Here is a 12762-nt window from a genome sequence, read left to right as displayed (position 1 = left end):
AGCCCAGAGCCTGAGGGGGGGCTTGAACCCATGAACCATGAGATCTTGACCTAAGCCAAAGTCAGAACCTTAACTGACTAAGCCACCCAGGTGCCCCTTGATTGCCTTTTAAATTTTAATTATTCTAGTTTTATCTCATTGTCCCTTTAATTTGCATATGCATCAGGAAATGGTATCTTTGCCTTGTTCTTTTTAAAAAGTTAGCTTTATTTACTTACATACTACACAGCTCACCCATCTGAAGTGTAGAATTTGACTACTTTCAACAAATGTACAGTCATGTAACCACTACCACAATCAAGATACAGAATATTTCCAACGTGCCCCTAAACAGTCAATCCCCTCCCTCATCTACAGCCTCTGGCAACCACTGATATGCTGTTACTGCAATTTATTTGCCTTTTCTAGAATGTTATGTAAGTGGAATCACAAAGTACCTAGTCCTTTGTTTTTGGCTTGAGTACAAGGCTCTCGTGATTCATCCACATTGGTGCATGTATCAGTTTATCCCTAAGTCGTATTGAGTAGATACATCACAGTTTGTTCTTTCAGTAGTTGTTGGATATTTGGGTTGTTTCCAAGTGTTTGCTATTATGAATAAAGCTGCTATGAACATCTGCATGCAGGAGTGAATTGCTGGGTGATATGTTAGGGGTACGTTTCATTTTACAAGAAACTACCAAGCTGGTTTCCAATGGACCGTTCTGCACTCCCACCAGCAATGCATGTTCCACTTGCTGCACATCCTCACTGACACGTGGGATTTGCAAGCTTTTTCCTTTGAGCCATCCAGCTTTGAAATTGGGCATCCTTATAGTTTGTCTCTTCTTTTGGTTTTCTTTTGTTTTGCCCCCTCCCCCCCGCCCCAACCCCTTAGACCCCAGTGAGGGAACTGCTCTGTTACGTAGCAACCCAGACCCAGAAGGAAGTGCTCTATAAACAGCTTAACACCAGGTTCTCCACAAATGTGTCTTGCGTGCTAGGACTCGGCTCCCTTTCCAGACGCATCCGTGTCTCAGGAGGAGCGGCTCTCGCTCAGGATGCCGCCCAGTGTGCCCCTGTAGCAGGCACCTGGGAGAATGGGTGAATGGAGGCCCAGCCACACACTGCCCTATCATTTGGCCTTGACAGAATTCTGCTTTGAGATTCAGTCATAATCTACAGATGGTAGCTTCGCCCTCATTCAAGCATATACACAAATCTGAATCTGCATCATTCTAGTTTTAAATGTACTTCCCTGACAACTAATGTTAGGGGGTCCAATCTTTCCAAGCTAGTTATCTTGATTAAATAATCAGGTTTGGTATCCCACGGATAGAATCAAAGTATATTTTAATCAGTTTTGTAACAGACACACACTATTGTAATAGTATTGTAAAATATTGAAATAGTAACATGCTAGATTACTATTACTTTATGGAAGGAATTTTTTTGGTGGTGTTATTTTAGAATCCATTTTATTATTTTTTAATGTTTATATTTGAGAGAGAGTGCGCAAGCAGGGAAGGGACAGAGATCCAGGCTCTCCACTGAGAGCAGCAAGCCTGATGTGGGGCCCGAACTCATGAATAGCAAGATCATGACCTGAGCCAAAGTCAGACACTCAACTGAGCTACCCAGGTGCCCCTAGAATCCATTTGAAATCTGCACTATATATGTTATCACTTTGCCAAGTGTTTTACATACATTTTCCCCTCATTTAAACCTCGTAACTACTCTATGAGGTATGCTTTGGTCTCCTCACTTCACTGATTGAAACTTGTATCTTTTCAAAATTAGTCCCTAGCATTGTGTCCTAGTCCATTATAATAAAAGCACAAATGGGTTTATAAAACAACTATTGATCCTTCTTGTATTCTTTCATTTACGTGAGAAATCTGTCAAGAGCAATGTAAGATCGCTTGCAGCTTTCATTGCTCCAAAACTGATGAAAGGTCATGTCAAAAGAGCATCTATTGGGGTGCTTGGGTGGCTCAGACGGTTGAGCGTCTGGCTTCGGCTCAGGTCATGATTTCACGGTTTGTGGGTTCAAGCCCCCCATCGGACTCTGTGCTGACAGCTTAGAGCCTGGAGCCTGCTTCGAATTCTGTGTCTCCCTCTCTCTCTGCTCCTCCCCCACTCATGCTCTCTCTCTCTCCTTCAAAAGTAAATAAGAACATTAAAAAAATTTTTTTAAAAAGAGCATCTGTTGATCCCTGGACATTAATGAAGGTGCAAACTCTATGGTGGAGAGGGTTGTCTAAAAGGCCAAGGCTTGAGAGGCTGGATCAGAATCACAAGTGGCATGAAATGGAGGTCCCTCAGCTATACATCTCTGAAACTGCCAATATTTCTAAGTCTCAAAGCAGTTGGGGGATTCACCCAGTAAGTACACAGCTAAATCTTAAAACTCTTAAAGGACAATTCTAAAGGAAACAAGGAGGGGAGGTCCCCCAGTTGTCTGTGGTGACCACCTTCGTTGTACAACTAATTCAGCTGAGAGGGGCATGGCAATACCATGTGCCAGATTATCCCCTGCCTCCACTGGCCCAGTGCTGGATGGCCCCAGAGGGCAACTGAGTGTGTTGTAGCCTATCATGACAGGGACAATCACCATCAACAAGTAAATAGCATAAAAGCAGAAGAATGCACCTGTAACAACAGTCTCTTGGCACAGCTGTTGGGTTGGTGCACCTGCTCTTTGGCTCCAGTTCAAGGTCTCCTACTCTCTGTACCCTGCTCCTCCCCCTTTCCACCCACCAGGTCCCCATTGCTCCCTTGCTCTTTCTAAAAATAGGCTTCATGCCCAGGGCAAAGCCCAACATGGGGCTCTGAACTCATGATGCTGAGATCAAGACCTGAGCTGAGATCAAGAGATGGACGCTTAACCAACTGAGCCACCCAGGCACCCTTTGCTGTCCCTTTTTAATTAGTTTCTCTTGGGATAGGACTGAAAACTTCACATATTTGTAATGCTTAATGTAGGTATTATTTTCATATTATTTATTTTCTAATGTTTATTTTTGAGAGACAGTACGTGAGTGGGGAGGAGCAGAGAGAGGGAGACACAGAATCTGAAGTGGGCTGAAGTGAAGCATCTGGCTTCGGCTCAGGTCATGATCTCACGGTTTGTGGGTTCAAGCCCCGCATTGGGCTCTGTGCTGACAGATCAGAGCCTGGAGCCTGCTTAGGATTCTGTCTCCCTCTCTGCCCCTCCCCCACTTGTGCTCCCTCTCTCAAATATAAATGTAAAAAAAATAAACATTAAAAAAATTATTAAAAAAACCCTGACTTTAAAAAGTTAGATGACATGCCCAAGGTCACACAGCAGAACTGAAATTAGAACCCAACGTCAGGGGTGCCTGGATAGCTCAGTCGGTTAAGTGTCCAACTCAATTTCAGCTCAGGTCATGATCTCACAGTTCATGAGTTTGAGCCCTGCAATGGGCTCCGTGCTGACAGTGCATAGCCTGCTTGGTATTCTCTCTCTGCCCCTCCCCGGCTCGTGCTCCCTCTCAAAAATAAAGAAAAAAAAAAAAAAAAAAAAAAGAACCCAAGGTCAGATTACAAGGTGCATGCTCTCTTCCTATCACAACACCACTATTCTTCATTGGTATTCATTCTAAATCAGTTTCTGATCAATCCTGAGTGAATCTGAAGTAAACAGGAATAGTGACTACCTTCTATGCCCCCACCCCAAATCCCTACTCCACTGATCCAGAAATATCTTGTACTTCATTTCTTGACTCCGGAACATTCCATTCCGTCTCCAAACACGGACTGTTATCAATTTAAAAAAAACAGCGGACATGTTCTGACATTTATCCTACACCTCCAGATTTAAGCTTTCAACAAACCTTACTTCTCCCCAAGTCCTTATTGAGCTGAATGCCTTAACACAGGTGTTCATTGCTAAACATGTATGCTGAATGCTTAAGCAAGATTTTTTTCTCTCAAGGGTGAAGGGGGATTATAATCCCCATTCCTTTGTCCCATGTGGCAAAACACCACACCTTCAGAGATTGTAACAGGATGGAAACTAAAAATAATGTATGTATAAGTGTGCCTGTGTGGCTCAGTCAGTTAAGCATCCGACTTTGGTTCGGTCATGATCTTACTGTTCATGAGTTGGAGCTCTGCATTGGGCTCCGTGCTGACAGCTCAGAGCCGGGAGCTGGCTTCAGATTCTGTGTCTCCCTCTCTCTTGGCCTCTCCCCCACTCATGCTTTCTCTCTCTCCCTCAAAAGTAAAAACATTAAAAAAAAATAATGTATGCATAAACACGTTTTAAACTATTACCGACACTTATTTTCATTACCTATTTAATTTAGTAAGCTCCCCTCCCACTCCTTATCCCATGATGCTGCAATGCTGGTCCCCTCTCCAGTTACAGGGATGTCAGTGCACTGGTTATGCCTTCTGGGGATTCTCAGCTGGCAGGCCACAGAACTGAAGCTAGTTTCCAAAGAATAAACCAGCTCAGCCAGGCCTCCACAGCCAAGCCCTTGCACCAGACCAGCCACCACAAAAGTACTTACGCAGGTGGCCAGTTTTCTTAGGAAGGCTGCTGACTGCCCTCATCACAAGGTTTTGACAATGCAGTGGAGTACCACACTAAGGTGGCACAGGACAGAGCTGGCTTCAATTCTATCATAACAGATTTAAGGACCGCCAGGGCCTCTCCTGCTGGGCCTGACTTTGAAGTCCTTGCTACTGAGCAGCAGGTAATATCTCAGGACTTTGTCACAAAGCTTTTTTCACAATTGTCAACATGGCCTTCAGACTGACCAACGCAGCCATCTATTGCATGGCCTTGAACCCAGTCAGGCCTCTCAGTGACTTTTCCATGGCTCCATCCCAACTCACCACTTAGAACTCCAGAAGCCACGAAGCAGGGTAATCATCTTTATGAAATTCAGAGAGAATAAAGGCAAAGAGCCTGGGGCCAGGTGGATTCATGTTGGGCACAGCTGCTAGACAACTGAAGTGAAGAGACCACAGGGCCCAGGAAGGAGTGAGCAGCTACCAGCAAGTGCTGGGTTGAGTTGAGGAGAAACCATAGTTCAAGTGAAAACCACCTTTCTGATCCACTATTCCACCGCGTGCTTCCCCTGGGCATCACTGGGCCCCAGCACAGAGAGGAGAACTTCTGGTTCAGGTGTTTGTGTTCTCTGTACTCACAGTTCGCTCAGTCAACGTTTATTGAACACTCGCTGTTTACGGAGTCTTGGGGAGGGAGGTAGATTCAGTGAAGAGTACAAGAGTTTCATCAGCGGTCTGACTAGAAGGCCATTCTACAATGGTGACTGCTCCTGCAACCCACCGGCCATGCCCCCAGACTCTGCTCGCCTGGTGGCCTGTGAGCTAGACCCCGCTAATCAGTGAAGGAGGTAAGAACCCACAACTTCCTGTGTGTTGTGGGGAAATCGCAGCTCCTTCCGCCCTGCCCCTGGGTTGTGTCTTTTGATGTGTAGACACAGACAACAGCAACTGGGATTACCTGGGCTCCTTCACTGGGGCCACAGGAAATTCACAAAGCTCAAGACCTCTCACCTCACAGATAGCGAAGAGCTAACATTCATGAGAAAGAAGTCTAGAAGGTTGAACAGGTAGTGATGTGAAGTCAGAACAGACTCAGGGCTATTGGCTGGTGGGTATATGAAAGGAAATATGAAGCCCCTAAAGACTAGGATGACAGGAAATGGGTTCATCACGTATGGCCTCTCCCTGCTTGTCTACTGAGGAGGTCAGAAGGTTTCTCAAAGTGGCTCCTCGGGGCACAGTGTGGGGAGGAGGGTGGTGGGGGTGGTGGGGAGACCTGAAGAGATAAGGACCTTCGGAGGGACCTCCTCAATTACAGGCAAAGGACTTCAGGCCCAAATATGTTCGATGTGTTTTTTCCTCCAGAGCTGTAACTCATTCACAGCACCAAGGCCTCACACAAACCACACGTGGCTCTCTGAAGTTAGAAACCAAACCCTGCTTTATAAGGCTGAGTGGCCATCAGTGGCTTCTCTGCTGGGATATGAGGTACCAGCCAGTGAACCTTCCTCCCCTTCTCCCCATTCCCACCACCCCTCCAGCCCTTCAGATACCCATCTCTGCAATTCAACCACTTCAAAAAAATACTTTGAGGAAGGGGCCGGGGCTCAGGCTGGCTGGCCAGCCAGCCAATTCCCATGAGGTAGCTAACACCGGTGCTCCTAGGCAGGGGCTAATGGAGAGAGGCCAGTCATGGGCTCACAGCAGCCAGGAGTGAGTCACCGGTTGACTGGGAGGTGGGGGAAGCAGAGAGTCTCAAAGTCTTCCCAGAGTACTTGATCAGAGGCAACATCTGGGTGGAGAGGCTGGGCTCTTTGCTGGTATCCTCACTGTCCCTGGAAGAACTGGGTTTTCTGGGAAGAGAAGAATGGCCAGCTTGGGTCTTCTTGGGCTTGGGCATGGTCCCATCTTCAGAGAGTGGTATGCTTCCCTCAGAGAAGCTGTGTTTTCTGAAGAAGCGGGTGGGAAAAGAAAGAGATGGCTATGTGGCTGAGACTTCAGCCTACGATTTGTCTTTAGAGTCTGGACCAGACATTCACAACACTATGGCGCTACAGACCATGATTATACGAAGATATAAATAACCATAAAATACACCTTCTTTATCTGAAGGCTAGAGAGCTTGGTGCAAACACGAATGTGTGAGAGAAGGAAGGCTCAAGGAGCCTCTTAGCTAGTGAGCACGGCTAAGAGGGGCTGTGTCTGCAGGTAACCCCATGCTCCAGCTCAGCTTTGCTGGGCAGAAGGGGAGTCACCAGGCAGAGGACACTGGCTGCCCATTGTGATACGCATATCCCATATGTGGCTGCATATCCCACCAACCCCCAGTTGGAGAATGCTGATCTTCTCATAATCTGGGAAGGGAGGAAGAAGAAAACTCCTTGAACTCACATCCAACACCATTCCCTTGCTCAGACAGCACTCACCCCAGCTTGCCAGTCTCTGATTTGTTGAAAGCACTGAGCGCCACATCACCCTTTGGGACAGTCAGAAGTGATGTTGGGAGAGACCACTAAAAGCAAAGGAAGCAGTGAGGTCAAAAGGGCTAGGCAGAAGTCAGGAGGGAGTGTTTGGGGTCTTGGGACTCTTTCCCAGCTCTATGGAGCACTGAGTGACCATGGGGCTCTCCTCTTCCCTACCATTCAAGCATGGGCCCATCTGGGACAAAAATCTCTGTTCTTTCCAGATTCAGGCAAGAAGTTGACGCTACAAAGCACTCTTGGCCCTTGAAAGAAAGGCATCCAGGGAGTCCCGGAGGCCATTACTCCCTTGGAAGGGAAGAGTCATGAGACACAGAGACAAGGCCTAGGGGAGAAGTGAGAAGGTCTGGATCTCCATCCAACTCTCGCTGCACTCTTCAGGTGGAGTGAGGGACTGACTGAATTTGTCCCCTCCCCCGCAACGGTGTCACTCACCATTGGAGCAGAATCAGAGACAACTCCTGTGTGGAACCCTTTGTAGCACCAACTCCGAAGCAGATCTACTCCTAGGACAAGATTAGCAGGGGTGGGACTTAAGAGGGTGGATTCAACTGGTCAATTCTTGCCAGGGAGGCCCATTTCTTGGTCTACTGAGATTTAATCACTCACTAAACATGGCCTCCTGTGGGTAGGGAGGACACATCACCTTTGAGCTTGTTGCCATGGTACTTCTGTTCCCACTGGGTGGTGAGAATGTTGAAATATCGTGGCTGCTCAAAAAAGCGGAGATAGCGAGAGGAGATTCGAGAAGGAAAAATTCGTTCAAATTGACCGCGGCGAGAAAACTCATCTTCCATCTCAACCAGAATCCGAACATCATCTGGTGTCAGGACATCCAGCACAGACGCATAAAAGTCCTAAGGCCCAAAGAACAGAGAGGAAGAGGGCGTGACAGAGAGTGTGAGCTGGAGGCAGAGAATCCAGAAGCTGGGGACAGTGAGCACAGTTCTGAGGTCCTAGGCTCCAGAACTCCCAAGGCAGCACCAAGGCCGACTAGTGGGTCATCTCTGGAACTCGTCTATTCCCAAGCCTACTGAGCTTTGCTGTCTGGGGAAGACGCCATTGGTCCAGGTAGGGGAGCCTCTTTAAGAGGTTTGCTGGCTGGAGTCAGGAGCAGAATCCAACAACTCTGATTTGGTAGCAGCCTTTTGTCTGCTACTGTCATATCTGGCTCCCTCATCTGAGGGAGCTGAGAAGATATCAACCCTCCTAGGGGCTCAACGCACCTCAAGGAAAGAAACACAAAGGATCTATGGCTCTGACAACAAGGGATGGCTAGTATAGCATTTTGCTAAGAGCAGTGGTTCTTGACCATGTGATAGAGGCCATCAACTCTCTCCTGGAACGACACATACACCAGCAGATCTCTGCACACCAAGGGATCATGGACCAGGATTAGGAAACCCTGTCCTAGGGAAAGGGAAAACCAGTCGCCTTAGGGTCCCAAATATTTGACTGAGGAAACTTTCTGTTGGCACTCGGTGTGTGTGTGTGTGTGTGTGTGTGTGTGTGTGTGTGTGTGTGTGTAATCTCCTACCTGATCAGGAATTTTCTGGGTCAGATAATAGGCTTTCTTCATCTTCTGTGCAGTGAAATGTTCTGGGGTCATTCGACATTTGTCCCTGGGGGAGCTGGGCAGGCTAAAGCAATGGATGGAAAAGAAGCAAACGGTAAGGTCAGCAGCTTCACATCCTGAAGACATGAGAAGAGAGGGTCCATCCCAGGACCCTTAGCTTAACTGGAGAAGGAAGATACTCTTGGTCAGGGTCAGGGGACTCACTAGGGCACCAAGGTTAAGTGGTTTGTTGGATGGAGTCACACCCTTCTCAAGAGAAGACAAAGAAGTTTAGAGGAATATTTGTTACTTGAATAGATCACACCACAATGCCCTGTCTGGGCGTCCAAAGATCAATTACTATGGAAAAATGAAAGAGTATAAGGTACCTCATTAGGTTGCATTTCAGTAGTTAAAAAAAAAAAAAAAGAGGACCCCCCCCCCCCCCAAATAATTGTTGGATACTTCAGTTTCATTTGGTGGACACTTCCTAAGTACCCAGCTCAGCCCTACTGGCTGTGTTATCCTGGGCAAATCACATGACCTCCCTGAACCACAGTTTCCTCATCCACATTACTATGATTACTGTTGAGAGACACAAAGATAGCCTCCAAAATACTCACAAGATGGCAGGTGTCAAATGACAACCACAGCACAGAGCCAAACAGGAGTCTGCAAGGCATGGTGGGGAAAGCAAGTTTTGTTCCTAGCAAATCAGGATTGGAATCCCAGCTCTACCACTTTGTAGCTGAATAACCACGAGTGGGCTACTTAACCCCAGTGATTTTCAGTTTCCTCATCTGTAAACTGAGGATATTTAATATCAACCTCATGGGGTTGTTGTGGAGATAAGTTACAGGATTCTCCTTACACACAGCAGGTACCAACTAAATACTAGCTCCCTTTCCTCAAGAGTGGTTCCAAGTGGTGTGGGGCTATGGTGGAGAAAGCCCATGTAGGGCTGGCTTCATGAAGATTCTGTCTTCAGCTAGGCTCTCATGGATGGGTGAGGTCACAACAGGGAGGTCTGACTGAGGGGAACTTCAGGAGGAAGAATCCCAATGAGCGGAGGAGGGGATACTATGGGAGGACAGAGAGAAGCCATATACATTGCAGGGGGGAGACTCAATTCACTGATCCTTAAGGATCCTTCCAACTTTGAGGTCCTATGAGCGATTGATTTGTCAGAGCACAGGAGCCAGGGGGAGGAGTAGAGGGAGGGGCACCTGGGAAAAGGAGGCTGTGGCCTCCAATGTGCCTGTGAGGAGTTCAAAGCTGATTCCCCACACCCTGTTGGAGATTCCTGAGCTGGGAACAAGATAACCAGACATGCTTTTGAGGGGCACTGACGTGGGAAAGGTGTGTGGATAGACTGTGGGGGCAGACTGAGTCGCAAAGGAGACCATCAGGAGGGGGCGCCCAGACATCATCCCTTCCCACAGTCACCATGGGGCTGTTCATGCTGCCAGGCAAGCCACAGCCAAGCAGGGAGGCTGACCTGGTGCTGGAGCTGCTAGAGCTGCTGGAGCTGGAAACCATATCCTCTGTGTTGGGCAGAACAAAGCCTGCCAGGTTCAGAAGGTCACGGATCATCTGGCCTTTGATGCTGATGTCCAATGGAGAGTTGGAGTGGAGGCTTTGGGAAAGGGTACAAAGAGCAGTAAAACTGTTTCTGGTTATGCACCCAAGTTAGGGCTAGCCCCATTTACTCACTGCCTCCCCAACTCATGTGCATCATCATGGGGGACTTCTTGCCCCACAGATAGTGAATAACCTCACTCAGGGGGGGTTCCTGGCCATGACCTTCATCCACTAGGGCAAAAGCATGCAGTAGGGATCAAGTTGAAAAGAGTAACTTTTAACAATCTCTCTCCATCCTCAAAGACTCTTGAGATAATGGCAAAGAATGAGTGAATGAGAAAAACAGACCATGAAGGGAAAACACAAATTCTAGTGAAGGAGAGGTCTTCCCAAAGTCAGCAAGGCATGGGGGGCAAAGGGGTAGAGGATCACGGAGCTACAGGAAGAGTTCTACTCAGGGCCCTGAGAATCCCACTTACCTTGGGGAAATGTTGACCTCTAGGACCCAGGGCTTGAGGTTCTCATCCAGCATGATGTCAAAACCAAAGAGCTCGTGGCAGCTATAGGGCCGCCGCACGTACATCTTCAGCAGGCTGGTCACATAGGGTTCTGACCTGGTCACAGGGAAGACCAAGTATTCAGCCCAGCTCTTCCCAGAGGGCCCTACGCAGGCCGCCCTGCCAGGGGAGTTGCCCAGAGATGGGAGAACAGAAGTAACCCAGGAAAAGCAGCTCCCAAGAGACGCCTCTGATCCAGAGCCGGCTTCTGGAGAGGAAGTTCAGTAGAAGAGCAGAACTCTATCCACTCCCTCCTACTGCCCGTCCTCAGAAACTGACACACAGCGTGGTCAATGTCTAGGACACAGCAGTGTGGAGGCCCATAAGAAAAGGGGATCCAGTGGCAGGCCTTGCACCCAGGGTGGCAGTGTGACTCACGAGATGATGGTTTTGACAACAACATCCTTTATCTTCTCCCAGATGGCATCGCTATTGATTCCCTTCTGGCTCAGGTAGTTCCATAAGGCCTTTAGTGCCCTGCAAGGGTGGGACGGGGGTAGTATTTGGGGTTATATTCGATGAATGAGTGATCAAGGAAAGAGAAAGAAAAAGGAGTAAGAGGTCCAAAGGTGTTTTCTCCACATCTCTTCTTTTGAGGTTTTCAATTAAGAAAGAAAGGAGCGTAGATGCAAACAGACCAATTCTGAACCGCCCAGTGTTTAAGTAACCTTTGGGCTTTACATCAATACTCCGCTCACCATCCCCTTGAACCTCCCCAAAGGCTAGAACCTTGTGCCCCTCTAGGCCTCCACTTCATGGGGGCCCAGCCTGGGTACCATTTGTGGCCCTGGCAGGCCGTTTCATCTGCATTGGCCTGGTACTCGGCATTCTTCTTATTGACGCTGTAGTTGGTCAGGTGCATGAACTTGTTGCCAAGGCTCTTCATGGAAGGGGAATACCTGGGAGTGAGGAAAAAGGCAGAGGTAAGATAGAGAGATGGCAAGCAGACAAGGGTCCAAACATTTCCCAAATCCTGAGGAGGTAAAGGACAAGTGGACAGATCTTTTCAGATGCACAAGAGTCTGAGAAGTATATCTGCCAGTAAGGTTTCTAAAATACCACAGCTCTTTTATCATGAGCAGCTCACAAAACTCAGGAAAACTTTTACTTATGTTGACTAGTTTCTTATAAAAGGAGATGACAAGGGATACAGATGAACAGCCAAGTGGAAGAGAAGTATAGGGCAAGGGATGTGGGACTCCTCTCCTTCATCCCCACCTTGGTCCTGCAGAAAGACCCAACCCACATTCAATGAGGTAGAGAACTTTCTCATTTCCTAGTCCCCAAGTGACAATACGATTTATAAGAAACTGACCTCTGTGTCCCTGTCCCTGGTTCCTGGCACAGAGCTACCAAAACCCTTAAGAATTCTTCAGTAATAAGAGCACTAGAAGCATCTTTTGTTCTCATATATGGTCTTTGACCCCAGTTCCTGACACATAGCTCCTGAAACCCTTGTAATTTCCTAGGCGACAAAAGGGTCTTTTGTTCTAATGAGGCGACTTTGGGTGGGTTCCTGGATAGGGTCTGATCACCAGACAGACCAAAGCTTGAAATCTTCGACCCCGCCCCCCATTCTCTTAAGAGGGAGAAAGGCTAAAAACAGAACTGATGATCTGAAAGGCTAAAAACAGAACTGATGTGTATGTGATGAAGCCTCCATAAAAATTCTAAAAGTAAGGGGTTCAGGTTCTGGGTGGGTAAGCACGTGGGGCGTGCTGGGAGATTGGTATCCAGAGAGGCAGGGAAGCTCTGTACCTTGTCTCCTCTGACACCTTGCTTTGTCTGGATATTAATCTATAATCAAACTTTACCATCTCCTTTTATGGTAAGCAACTCTGGCAAATTAATGGAACCTGAGAAGGGGGTCCCAGGAACCTCTGACTAATAGCAGACCGGTTGTCAGATGCATAGGTGGCACATGGACTTATGACTGGCGTCTGAAGGAGGAGGAAGAGGCAACCTTGTGAGAATGAGCCCCAACCTGGAGGACTGGATGCTCTGGGGACTGGATGCTCTGGGGGCTGGACAGTGGCAAGAGTTAAATTGCAGGTACCCAGCCAGTGTC

The 12762-nt window shown here is 47.8% G+C and overlaps 1 protein-coding gene and 1 long non-coding RNA gene across 3 annotated transcripts in view; one reads left to right on the top strand and one right to left on the bottom strand.

Annotated features, from left to right (window-relative positions):
* Positions 1-4645: 4645 nt before the first annotated feature.
* On the top strand, positions 4646-9121 carry LOC128314129 (uncharacterized). Its single transcript, XR_008295572.1, has 2 exons — positions 4646-5369; positions 7208-9121. It is a non-coding gene; the product is annotated as an uncharacterized LOC128314129 (long non-coding RNA).
* Positions 5945-12762, bottom strand: part of TTLL4 (tubulin tyrosine ligase like 4) — a 36676-nt gene continuing 29858 nt past the window's right edge. The window contains exons 11-19 of one of the 2 annotated variants that reach the window (XM_027050500.2): positions 11471-11593; positions 11073-11171; positions 10617-10751; positions 10055-10192; positions 8539-8641; positions 7648-7858; positions 7437-7507; positions 6948-7033; positions 5945-6470 (exon numbers count right to left, since the gene is read on the bottom strand). In XM_027050500.2, the coding sequence (XP_026906301.2) occupies positions 6212-6470; positions 6948-7033; positions 7437-7507; positions 7648-7858; positions 8539-8641; positions 10055-10192; positions 10617-10751; positions 11073-11171; positions 11471-11593 (1225 nt within the window). In that variant the 3' untranslated portion in view covers positions 5945-6211. Of the gene's footprint in view, positions 6471-6947; positions 7034-7436; positions 7508-7647; positions 7859-8538; positions 8642-9179; positions 9229-10054; positions 10193-10616; positions 10752-11072; positions 11172-11470; positions 11594-12762 lie in introns of those variants that run through there. The other variant, XM_053215806.1, reaches the window with a different exon arrangement.

This window comes from Acinonyx jubatus, chromosome C1 (genome assembly GCF_027475565.1).
Source record: "Acinonyx jubatus isolate Ajub_Pintada_27869175 chromosome C1, VMU_Ajub_asm_v1.0, whole genome shotgun sequence".
Taxonomy (NCBI): Eukaryota; Metazoa; Chordata; class Mammalia; order Carnivora; family Felidae; genus Acinonyx; species Acinonyx jubatus.
This window is presented reverse-complemented; position numbering and strand designations above follow the sequence as displayed.